Genomic DNA, 12,998 nt, shown 5'->3' with positions numbered 1-12,998 from the left:
TGGTTTGTCCACAGTAAATTGTAGGAAACGATAGGAATTCAGATTCCTTGTCCATAAAAATGCCTAAAGGTCTGTTTCCTTTACCTGGTGAAAAACTAATAATCTTTTTGACATTTTCAGTCACATCTGGTTTTTGTAATATAGTATCTGTGACCAATGATAGGCGGTCTTCTACTTCACACCTTGCATCATCATCATCATCGGTTTTAGAATCAGTGATACCGGTAGCTTCACTGCTTACAGATTGCTCCGTGTTCTAAGGGGTCACTGGAATGAAGTTCATTTGGTTTATTGATGCTGGAGTTTACAAACGCTTGCCAATCATCATCTTCATTTGTATGCACTATTGCCATTATTGAGCCAATTCTCCTGGACCCCTATATGTTCATTTTGAAACAGTTCACTTGTTTCAACAAGGTAATTTGCAGCTTCCAACACGTTTCTTGGTCTAACATTCTGAAACTGATAATGGTGCTCGTAACTTAATTTTTTTTAATTTGATAGGAATTATGGTTTGTGATTAATTTATAGAGCAGGGATGGCGCAGTGGTGAGAGCACTCGCGTCGCACCAATGTGGCACGGGTTCGAATCCCGGACTCGGCGTCATATGTGGATTGAGTTTGTTGTTGGTTTTCGTCTTCGCTCCGAGAGGTTTTTCTCCGGGTACTCCGGTTTTCCCCTCTCCTCAAAAACCAACACTTCGATTCGATCTGGAAAGTGTCTCCAATTAGTGCCCCGCGCTAAATACATTGACACTTAAATTAAGTGATTTATTTTTATTTTTATTATGTTTTTTTACAGGTCTTGATAGAGTATGTATAACTGAATTCACATCAGCTGGTACATTAACAACATTGCCATGATTAGATAGTTGTCGACCTCTAGGGGGTTTACGTATTTGTATAAATGGTATGCATGGGGATATCAATCTTTCTTCTAAAGGTGTCAAGTTAGGACATTCAGGTTTCACAGGAAATCCCATTTTGTTAGCCTTAGAACATGCTGGTAACTTCCTATCACTTAGTTTTGAATAACAGCAAACCCATTCGATATTGCAAGTAGATTTCTTGTGCACTTAGTGTATTTGTTAGCATCACACTTTGTAACCGATGATCCATACCTTAATGCTATCATGGAAAGACTGAATCACAGCTACTTTTATTGAACACCAACACTACGAATGTTCATGTGATAGTTAGATTCACCATTCAGTTGATGAGATACTTTTCTAAAAATACAGTCACCTGCACCCCCAAGATCAAATAGCGACAAACCATGTTGAGCTAATCTAGATTGCAGCAACATAAAAGCATCAGCAGGACCTGGGTTCAATTCAATGTCACCTGAAGTAAAAATCTTTGGCCTTGAAGCAATATAAATAGCATGAGTCACAACAGTAAGCAACAAGTATTTTTTCCAACACAATCCAATTGCAAGGTGAATTCAGTAATCACTGTAATTTCGACGGTTCGCTGTCACGGCGGGCGCTTCCACATTTATTTATAAACTGTAACTTATTTTTTTGAACATTGCGATGCTTCTCCAACTCCATTCCTGCTATTACTTAAGCTTAAATGGCTGCATAAGTCTTCCAACCGATGTTAATTTGTTGTCCTGGTTGGCCACTTAAAGTGCTACTATGATCAAATTTTTACCTCTTGAATTTTAAGGTTTATCACATAGAATTCTAGGAAAGATTAAAAACGCCGTGTACCGTTTCTTAATATCTGCATTGGTTCCGAAGATATTCACGTTTGAAAAATGCGTAAAATATGTAAATGAGAGGACTGATAACGTCACAAACTCAACCGAATTTTGGTCAAATGTTATAAATAGAGCTATCACAGTCAATTTATAACAGTCCCCTCCAACCTGATTTCAATATTTTAGTGATTTTCAGCTTGAAAAACATTTAACAAGGCCACGAACTCGACCTACCATATTTATACGCTTGCTGGATCATGCAGATGAGGCACCATTGGCAAATATCAAAATAGAATGCCAAATATGGCCAGCAAGGCCTTAAGTATCAGGGAGGACTGGAACCCAGTATGTTGCCATGGTAACAAAACTGATAAGCTCACATTATGGACCTCACCTTGAACAATGTCACTGCAACGAATCAAGCATTTCTGATACAAATTCGCTGAGATATCTTTTTTCATAATATTTGACCAAAATTCTGTTGAGTTTGTGACGTCATCACTTGGCTAATTTGCATATTTTAAAAACTTGAATATCTCGGGAACAAAAAGAGATATTTGAAAATAGTAAATAGCATTCTTCTTCACGTACAGACCACTTGTTTATGTTTAAAAATGGCTCAGATTAGAAAGACACGAATTTCGTCATAGTAGCACTTAAAGTTCTTTGGTGAAGCCGTCAATTGTGCCAATGTTTCTCATGTTTTCAATACTTATTTCCTGCAAGAAGTGCTCTTTTCGCTCATATAAGTTCGACAAATAAGAATCATTTTCAACAAAGCTTAACACATTAGCATGAGATTTACTCATTGTTGTAAGTCTGTCTCTAACACAGTTCTAAACCTTAACTTTAAATATTCTCAAGAAAGAAACGAAGTGACAACTGTCTAACACGTGCTCTCGCACTGAACTGAAATATGGCCAACGAAAACTAGTCTGCGGGGTGGCCCGAAAAAAACAGTCAGGGACCCAGAATCCCGTGGGGTTCCTAGTCAATAAGATTACAACATCTCCCCTCTAACAGGATTCAATGAGTCTTTGTCGCTTTTTAACTTGCCGTCCAGGTCTTGTAGTAATGGGTGACCTGTGTACATCTGCTGTGAATTTGGTTGGTACTTCTGCTTCTGTGGATGCCGGTTGGTCAGTTTCAGGCAAACATGGACTCCTGGGTGAGTCATGAAATGGTGGAACTACAGGATCACGCAGCGGTGGGTGCATGGGCTGATCATTTTGAACTGAGATGATCTGTCTCCTATTTCTTCTGTAAATACGCCCTTGGTCATCTTCCAAGAGGTATGACCTTGGCAACACTTCTGCTTTGCGCCATTCTTGCTCTCTGTTTGGACTAATTCGCACCTTGTCTCCCACCTCAAGTGGAGGCAAATGTTTGCTTTGTTTGTCATAGTTTCTCTTGGAAATGTTCTGGCGAAGTTTGCGAGGGAGTACTGGAGCTTCAGAGAAGAGCTAAGCGTAGAAGATGGGCTGCTCTTCAAATCTGACCGACTAGTTGTCCCAAGACCATTGAGAGCCGAAGTGTTGGATAGAATTCATGGAGCACACTTAGGAGAAAACAAAAGGGACGTGAAGCTCTTTACACCTGACAGGCGATTTGCTACCTCCTCTACAGTAGCCATTAGATCATAATCATGAGCACTCTGCAGAGTGAGATCTGGCTTTTTAAGCCATTCGCCTCGTAATTCATGGGATAACACTCCACCAACAAAACGATCCCTTATTAATGAGTCTCTTTTAGATCTCCAATTTCACATGTCAGGGACAGTCTCTTTAGTTCACTTACCAAATTATCAATTCGCTCTCCCTCCTTCTGGTTTCGCTGATTAAACACTAGTCGCTCATAGATAACATTCCTAGCCCCTTCACATAGTTCCTTAAACTTCTTACAGACATCGTCATAACACTCATTGCTCTCTCCCGCGTTGAAAACAAAATGACTGTACTCCTCGATAGATCTCGATAGCTTCTGGCCCAGCACAATGAAGTAACATGTTTACCTTTAGTTTATCTGGTTTCTCATCTTTCGCTTTCGCCACAAGGTAAATTTCAAACTACATTAGAAACTTCCTCCAGTTTTCCGATGCGTGTGCATCCAGCACTAGCGGACCAGGCGCGCGGGAATCTCTTTCGGTCATTAGGACACGACTTGTCACCTTTTTCGTACCTTCTTGCAATTCGTTCACTTCTCAAAAATCGACCACGTCTGACACCATGTTGTAAGTCTGTCTCTAACACAGTTCTAAACCTTAACTTTCAATATTCTCAAGAAAGAAACGAAGTGACAACTGTCTGACACGTGCTCTCGCACTGAACTCAAAAATGGCCTCCAAAAACAGTCTGCGGGGTGGCCCGAGAAAACAGTCAGGGACCCAGAATCCCGTGGGGTCCCTAGTCAATAACATTACAACACTCATTTTGAAGTCACTTTCCAGTTAAAGCTACAAAATCATCACAATGAAAGCTCCGAGCAGGATTATCACACGATGCACACGCAGCGCTTTTTCCAGCAGGGGTCTTCGGGAACGATAGACAGAGCCGTTTTATCGGGCGCTTTCGTGCCGGGCCGACTAATTACGAAAGTGTCTACACCTAGTGACAGATTTTCATATCGCAGGTGCCCACAATAACTCGTTCTAATGCTACGCGTAATCCTCGAGTAAAAAATGGACCTGCAACCAGGAAGAATCATGATAACAAATAAAATTTGACGCTGATCAGTTCACTTGAGATATATAAAATTGAATGTTTAAAATTCTAGCGTTTCGGCTAAAAGAGCAATGCAAATTTGAACTTTGATCTGACGGAAAAGATAATCAAATAGCTCAAAATTTGCATTTCTCTTTATATACATCATGCTCTTTTAAGCAATTCTTATCACTTCTCAACTGATGTCGGAAGGCTAGAGTATTAGCCGAAACGTTGGGATTTTACAACATTTACACAATTTTCTGTAAACCATCTGATGATTTTTGCAAATTTGCGAAATACTAAAAGCAAGCTACTTGGCAGTTGATTTGACATTTCCGCGATGGTAAGACTTCCGCTGTCATTAAACAAGTCTTTCCATATTCCTCTCTTTCTGAAGTCGCATCGCAGTGACATGGCCTTAACAAACTTTACTGAAGATCAAGAGTACAAGTCCTTCGGAGAACTAGTTTGTTTACCAGAAAACAAAGAAGGAATCCATAACCAGCTGATATGTCTTTCAGTGATGAACATTTTTCTGTCCATTACTGCATTTCTGGGGAACACTCTGATCCTAGTTGCTCTTTACAAGGCGTCTTCACTTCATGCTCCGTCCAAACTCTTGCTTCGTTCCCTGGCGATAACTGATCTGTTTGTTGGTATCATTGTGGAGCCTCTCGCTGTGACTTCTTGGATGTCAATGGTGCACGAACGATGGAATATTTGTCGTTTTGCATACGATGCCTCTTTTGTGGCAGCATATACTTTGTGTTCAGTGTCTTTGTTGACATTGACTGCAATAAGCGTGGACAGACTTCTCGCCCTGTTGTTACGGCTCAGATACAGACAAGTTGTAACTTTGAAGCGAACATATGTTACCCTAACAACATTTTGGGTTCTGTCTATAGTACTCTCGTCAATTTATGTTTTAAATCACCAAATAACGATGTGGTTTGGTAGGTGTGTTATATCATTGTGTCTAGTCACCTCAGTTTTCTCTTATGTCAGAATTTTCTTTACTCTCCGCCATAATCAAACTCAAATACAAAATTCTGTTCAACAAGAACAATCAAGCCAAACAGTTCCACTAAACATAGCGCGGTACAGAAAGACTGTGTCCAGTACACTGTGGGTGCAGTTGGCTTTAATTTTTTGTTATCTGCCATACAGTATAGTGCTGGCTTTGAAGACTGAACGGATGCTGACTCCATCCTTTTTCCTTGCTAGAGTATTTACTTTGACTTTAGTTATGTTAAACTCCTCATTAAACCCGATTCTTTACTGCTGGAAGATCACGGAAGTGAAACAAGCAGTGAAGGAAACAGTGAGACAACTTTGCTGTTCGTAGATTTTAATAACAAGAAAGATTTTAACTTAACTGTATAGCTTAGTTTGCCTGGAGCCTTTTTCAAGTTTAATACATTGTATAGAGCATCAAGACAGAATTTCTCATGCTTTCACAATTGAAATTGTTTGAAAAGAGTAGGTGACCTAGACCCCGGTATGGTGGTCCATCTCTCTATCATTTGTCTTCTGTCTTTCACAAGCATGCAGGGGTTTGGTTGGTGCATGAGATCAAAGTATGGACTGAAAGCTTCTGCCAGTGGCGCCTTTACATGCTGACGTCCAATCACACCCACAGAAAAATAATAAACCGCCATGAGATTATGTGATATGTGCGGTTCATAAATACAATACCAATATCATTCAAGGTAATGATGAATATTACCAGTTCAAAACGCAATTACGGAGAAAAGAGCCGTCTGGTAAGGGTTAGTCGAAATTATTTTAGTAGTTTTATTACCACTCAGCTTAAATTGGGTCTACTTTGAACGGCTGCCGTTGAAAATTAGAAGACGAATTAACTATTAAACCTGCCAGTGGTAAATCAAATACTCAATTTTCTGTAGACCATCTGATGCTTTATGCAAATTTAGGAAATAAATGTGGCAGTTATTTTGGCAATTCCGCCATAGTTAAAGATTTCCGCTGTCATTAATAAACAAGTTTTTCAAAATTCATCTTGTTTTCTAGTCGCATCGAGCTAACACGGCCATGATAAACTTTGCTGAAGATGACGAGTACAAATCCTTGGGAGAAGAGGCTTCCTGACCAGAAACCACAGACAGAATTCATAACCAGCTGATTCTATTTTATTTTTTATCATTTGCTAATCCTTTACTAATGAATATTGGTTCCGTGAAGATAAAACAATTTTTTTTCTATAAAAATAAAATATTATGCAAGTCGTTACGTGTGTTATTTTAACAAATATATTCATTTCCAGGCGAGAAAACCGTCCTTTTGAAATGTCATGTCGAACATGTCGATCAGCTCAGAAAGGTTCTTGACATTTAAGAAGCTTTATTTCAAAATGAAAGATCTATTCTTCTTGGCAAGCCTACTCTGAAATCTATGCAAGTGGAATTTGGAGAAAAAAATGTTATAAGCTCAATCACTGTGGCCCTTCAGACGACATGGCAGCGGACTTGACACCAGCTCAGGTTTTTTGCACCGACTTTTTATCTACTGAATAACTATTCGGTGGAGCGCGCTTTAATCCGGCGTATAGGCCTACCCAGTGGATAAAGTCAGTTATCCGCCCTTTGAACAACCGGGGTCTCATGCTCTTTGCAAATTACGAAACAAGTAAAAGTATTTGACAGTTGATTTGACATTTCCGCGATATTAAGACTTCCGTTGTCAGTAAATAAGTCTTTAGAAATACGTCTCATTTGGTGTTCGCATCGCAGTCACATGACCTTAACAAACTTTACTTAACATGAAGAGTACCAATCCTTCGGAGAACAGGATTGTTCAGCTGAAATCACAGGAGGCATCCACAACCAGCTAATGTGGCTCTCAGAAATACACAGTTTTCTGTCCATTACTGCATTCTGGGGAATACTATGATCCTAGTCGCTCTTCACAAGGAGTCTTCACTTCATGCGCCGTCAAACTCTTGTTTCGTACCCTGGTGGGAACTGATCTGTGTGTGATATTATGTGGAGCCTCTGGTTGTGACTTCTTGGATGTCTGCTGCGAACGAACAATGGAATATTTGTTTGTTGGAATCATTGTCGAGCCTTTGGCTGTGACTTTTTGGATGTAAATGGTGAAGGAAAGATGGAATATTTGTCGCTTTGTACCTGACGCCGCGTTTACAACAGGATAAACAAACAACAAACAAACAACACTTTATTAACAATAGACAGTTACAAGGTGTTATATACCTACCCGCAAATAGCTGAAGCTAGTCGAGGCGGGTAGGTATGTTTATGCTAAACTAAATACAAAAACATTTGGTGTTTACAACTGAATTGACTAAAATAAAAGTTAAATAAGTAGTAAACAAACAAGTGACGCAAAAAAGGGGATTCGCTAGCTGATAGAAATTAAAGGATTGTTACATATTCAGAAGCTTTTCATTATTTCAAGAATTGAAGAAGGTGTAAGGTAAGCATTTTCTTTTTTTAAAATGTTGATTAGTATTTCATGTATTTGTTTCTTGAATAGTTTTCTGTTGTCAGACTTTCTAATATTATCCGGTAAAGAATTCCATAGCCGTGCACCAAATCGAGAAAATGAATTCTTTAGTTGATCAAGACGTGAAGACATGATATAAAATTTGTCGGCGGTTGCTGACCGGGTGTTGTAGGAGTGTATATCTGAGACATGTTTAAATAAATTTTGAATATGAACAGGTGCTAGTTTGTTTTGGATATCATACATTAAACAGGAAACAGATTCGACATAGAGAAAATGAACAGGTAGGATGTTAAGTTTAATGAAGTAAGGAATAGCGTGTTCACTTTTTGTAGAAAAGTTCATCAAACGTAGAGCTCGTTTTTGTAGGAGAAGGAGCTTTTCTAAGTTAGACTGAGAAGCTTGACCCCACGAACTAATTCCATACATGAGGTAGGGGGAAATAAGAGATTGATATAACTTAACAAGAATAGAAAAGGGTACAAAATGTCTCAATTTAGCTATGATGCCAATGGCCTTGCTCATTTTTAGGGCGATTAAATCTATATGAACTTTCCAGTTGAGATTCTTGTCAATGAGTATGCCAAGATATTTCACATGATCTTTACATTCTAATGTTGAATATGAAACTTTATCATTGTCGTAAATATTTATCGTTGGTTGATAAGGAAGTTTCTTTTTGTAATTAAGAAATATTACATAATTAGATTTCTTAGTATTTAGAGTTAATTTGTTCGCTGTTAGCCATTCGCAAAGTTTGTTTAATTCAGTGTTTACTTCTAGTTCTAAGGATTTAAGGTTCCTATTACTGCAAAGGATACTAGTGTCATCAGCAAATAAATAAAAATTGAACTTATCTGAACAGTTAGTGATATCATTTATATACAACAAAAAGAGTAAAGGCCCTAGAACAGAACCTTGAGGAACGCCACATTCCGTAGGGGCCTTTTCAGAAATATGGGGACCGATATTAGTTGTTTGTGAACGCGATTTGAGATAAGAAGAGAACCAATCGTTGACTATCCCTCTTATTCCATAATGATATAATTTCTGCAGCAGTATTTCATGGTTTACCGTATCGAATGCTTTCTTTAGATCAATGAAGATGCCACAAGTATACAGCTTTTTATCCATATTGTTTTGAATAGTGTTAATAATATCTAGCGTTGCATGCTGGGTAGAATGTTGTTCTCGAAAGCCGTATTGAGATGGAACAAGAATATCTGTTTTACTTAAGTAGGATTTTAAGCGCACACACATCAATCTCTCAAAGATTCTATTAAAGTTTGAAAGAAGTGAGATAGGTCTGTAATTGTTTGGATCTGTCTCGTCACCGTCTTTGTAAATGGGAATGACTTTTGCGTGTTTAAGTTTTGAAGGGTAATTCCCACAATTAATTGAAGCATTGAATATATTCGCCAAAACATAAGAGAGGGTAGAGCTAGCACATTTTAAGATTGAAGTTGGACTCGAATACAGACCATGCGCTTTGTTGTTGGAGATGGACAGAATTTCGAGTTGAACCTCGTAAGGGGTCACAGGAACAAAAAAGAAAGAATTCAGGTGACTGGTTTGACGATAATAATCAGTGAAATGGTGCAAAGATCGGGGTAGCTTCGAAGCTAGTTTGCGTCCAATGGAGGCAAAGTGGCTGTTAAGAATATTGGCAATTCGGGATGGGTCTTGCGTAAAACCGCTGTTATCAGGTTCCTTGAGTTTACAGATGAATTTTCGATTTCTCTTTTTGTTTAGCAAAGTATTAATACATTCCCATGTCTTCTTAACACTCAATAAGTTAGATTCGAAGTATTTATAATAATACTGTTTTTTGCTTAAACGGGTTAGTGTCAAAATTTGATTTCTATATAATTTATATTTCTCATTATCGCCTGACAAAAATAGTTTGTTCTTGACTTTTATTGATCGTCTAATGCCTTTAGTAATCCATGGTTTCGAAAATTGCTTTGCCTTACGACCTGAAAGCTTTTTTAACGGTGCGTGTTTATTGACCAGTTTATTAAATCTATTGTAAAACGTCGAGAAAATTTTATCGATGTCTTGATGAGTGTTTGTAATGATAATGTCCCAGTTGATTTGAGTAAGTTCATTGTTAAAATCATCAGGTGAAAATTTAGAATAATCCCGCACTTTATGTGGAAGAGATAGGACTCGATTAGTAGGGTTACGTGAAATACAGAACTGAGAAAAATGGTCAGTTAAATCGGAGATTATATTGCCACTTACAAGGAATTGCTCGAGGTCATTTGTAAAGATATTGTCAATAAGTGTAGCCGACGTGTTATGTACTCGAGTGGGTTTGTCAATGGTTGGAATAAGGTGAAGGCTTTGAGCGGTCAATAAAAAATTTTGGCTGATATTAGAAGATTGCGACTTGAGTAGGTCAATGTTAAAATCCCCGACTATATAGACGGGCTTATCATAGAAAATATATTTTTCGACAGCTTCGTCAAAATATGATTGAAAAGATTCCGGAGAATTGTGTTGTCTATAGAGAATCCCGCACACAATGTTTTTCTGTTTATCCAAAATAATTTCAATCCACAGAGCTTGGTAGGCCTCATTAGAGGTCTTTTCTAGTACCATGTAATTTAGAGTGTCATTGATATACATTCCAACACCTCCAGATGCCAGGGGCGTTGGGACGTACTCAAAGTTGTAACCTTTTAATTGTGGGATATTTTGATCCGAATTAGCATAAGAAATTTTGGTTTCCGTGAGTCCAATAACAGAAAATTGAAAGTCTAGTTCATCTAAAAGATGTGTTTGCAGATTGTCAATGTTTCGTCTAATACTTCTTATGTTATTATGGAAGATTGAAAATCTGCGTTTTGTTTGATTTCTATCTAGGGTTTTTGCAAACTCACAAAAACTATGTGGTGTATAATATTTACATCGGATACAAGTATTTAATTGGTCTTCGTGATCATCTGGATGGGTATTAAGGCTAAACAAGTCAATGTCGTGAAAGCTACGTAGTTTATCTAAATATTTTTTAGTGGGTAAGTTCGAAGAGAGAAGATTGTTGAATTGTTCATGTGAATTAATTATGTCATAACCATAATAAGGAAGATCACGCATCAACAGCCTGTTAACTTTTTGCTGTTCCTTACTTTGGCTTCGTTTTCTCATCGCAAATATAAAGCAGATTCCATGCTTACCACATTCAGTTTCTCACAAATTACTCATCCTCATTTTGTGCATCAGATCCTTGGGCTGTCGCCGCGTTCTCTGGTATCAGAGTGGCAAGATCATCCATCCTATTAAGCTTAATGATTCTTGATGTATCATTTTGGCGCAGGTAGATCGCGGATTTTTTAGCCCAGCAGTATTTATAGTTATTGGCGGACTTAAAGCGTTTGGCTTCGTACAATAACTCTTGTAGCCGCGGAGTAAGGTGGTCGTAGATGCCAATGTGGTTGATCGATACATTAATCAAATCGAGATCCGCAGCTCTTATATTGTTGGCAGATCTTCTTGCCGTCATGACTTTCTCTTTAGCTAGTCGCCGAACGAATTTACAAATGATAGGATTCGGGCTATTCGTCTGAGCTGATTTTGCTGGGACCCGGTGGGCGATGTCGATATCCTGAATTGAGATGTCTGCTCCTATACATGAATATAGTTTCAGACATATTGAGGTTGTGTCTTCGGGAGACTCCGTTTCTGACACTTGTGGAATGCCAACAATCTTGACATTGTACTGATAGCTGTACAGTTCAAAAGAGTCGATGGCTTGAGAAATTCGATCGACTTGCGATGAAATTGTGTCGAGTTTACTGGATAGTCGCTTAATTTGATCCCACATCTCTTTTCTACCCGCTGTGAGATCATCATATTCGTCGCTTAAGAATTGGACGCCATGTTCTTGTTCTTCTCTGTTTGTTATTGTAGTCTTCAGCGAAGCTTTTAACGACTCCAGCTCTGATTCGAAGCTTTTCAGTTTCGATTTCAGTTCGTCATTCTCTTTCCTGAGCGTTTTGACCGACATGAGGAACTTGGTACTGTAAAATTCACACCAAAATCGATTCAAATACTGGAGCGGACTTTGGCGCGTCCGAACTCCTCGAACGGCGCGTCCGAACCCAGATTTGTGTTCAGTGTCTTTGTTTCCACTAACTTCAATAAGAGTGCACAGACTTCTCGCCTTGTTGTTAGGGATCAGATACAGACAAGTTGTAACTTTGAAACGAACATATGTAACTTTAACTGTTTTCTTAGTTCTGCCGATTGTCTGCTCAACAATTTACTTTGTGAATCACCATATAACGTCCAATTAGCTGACAATTAGGTTGCTGACAATAAACGACGATGTTTCTTCTGTGCCTTAATTCCTTGGCAATAACTGACCTGCACGATATCACGCCTATTTACGAAACATAAAACAAAAATATACAATTAGAGGGAAAATAAAATTTGACTGGTAAAAACCGATTGTTTACTGCTGGAAGATCACAGAAGTGAAACAGACAGTAAGGGAAACAGTGAGACAACTTTGCTGTTCATGGATTTAAATCTCTAAAAAGAAATTTTATTCCGTTAACTGAACTGGACAGCTTAAATTGACTGTTGCCATTATCAAGTTTTCAGCATCAAGACGGAAATTCTCATACTTTTACAACTGAAATTTTCGGTGAAAGTATCGTTAGCATCGCCCATAAGGAAGAACTTTTTGCTGCTCAATGTCAAATTCATTAAACAAAGTGTCATAAAGTTTACTTTCCATGTTTCTAACGACGTTTTCTGTCGTAAACTCAGTTGTTATAATCACTATCAAGATGAAGCATATATTATGAAGCTTACGTCAAATTAGTTAGCGATCGCACAAGGGGCGATGTTTTAATTTCGTCGATAAATTGGAAGCTGCTAATTTGTGGACCTGGTTCTACTACTCAATATTGGTTGTTGTTAAAGGCCATAAGAAAACATCAGAGACAAAATAAATAATTAACTGAACTAACAAATGACTGCGACAAGTTTGAGTTTTCTTATTGATTTCACGTAAGAATAAACAAGCACACTTACGAAGGTAAAGAGATAAGGCAGTTTATTTTCTCCAGCAAGACTTAAACTTTTACGGAAGAAATAAA

At 38.2% G+C, this 12,998-nt stretch overlaps 2 protein-coding genes across 2 annotated transcripts; one reads left to right on the top strand and one right to left on the bottom strand.

The window, feature by feature from the left end:
- Nucleotides 1-4,788: 4,788 nt before the first annotated feature.
- Nucleotides 4,789-5,970, top strand: LOC146456051 (putative G-protein coupled receptor 45). Its single transcript, XM_085093584.1, has one exon. The coding sequence runs from the start codon at nucleotides 4,820-4,822 to the stop codon at nucleotides 5,750-5,752; it is 933 nt and encodes a 310-aa protein (XP_084949710.1). The 5' UTR covers nucleotides 4,789-4,819; the 3' UTR covers nucleotides 5,753-5,970.
- A 5,119-nt stretch (nucleotides 5,971-11,089) lies between these two features.
- Nucleotides 11,090-11,899, bottom strand: LOC146456050 (uncharacterized). Its single transcript, XM_085093639.1, has one exon. It carries the CDS (start codon nucleotides 11,897-11,899, stop codon nucleotides 11,090-11,092), a length of 810 nt encoding a protein of 269 aa, XP_084949765.1.
- Nucleotides 11,900-12,998: the final 1,099 nt, after the last annotated feature.

This window comes from Pavona decussata, unplaced genomic scaffold (assembly GCF_977016875.1).
Source record: "Pavona decussata unplaced genomic scaffold, jaPavDecu1.1 SCAFFOLD_262, whole genome shotgun sequence".
NCBI lineage: Eukaryota > Metazoa > Cnidaria > Anthozoa > Scleractinia > Agariciidae > Pavona > Pavona decussata.
Note: the sequence above shows the minus strand (reverse complement) of the source record. Positions and strands in the feature narration are given on the sequence as shown.

Excerpts from the sequence above, each read along its gene's own strand:
- LOC146456051 (XM_085093584.1), top strand. The coding sequence starts at position 4,820 with ATGGCCTTAACAAACTTTACTGAAGATCAAGAGTACAAGTCCTTCGGA.
- LOC146456050 (XM_085093639.1), bottom strand. The coding sequence starts at position 11,899 with ATGTCGGTCAAAACGCTCAGGAAAGAGAATGACGAACTGAAATCGAAA.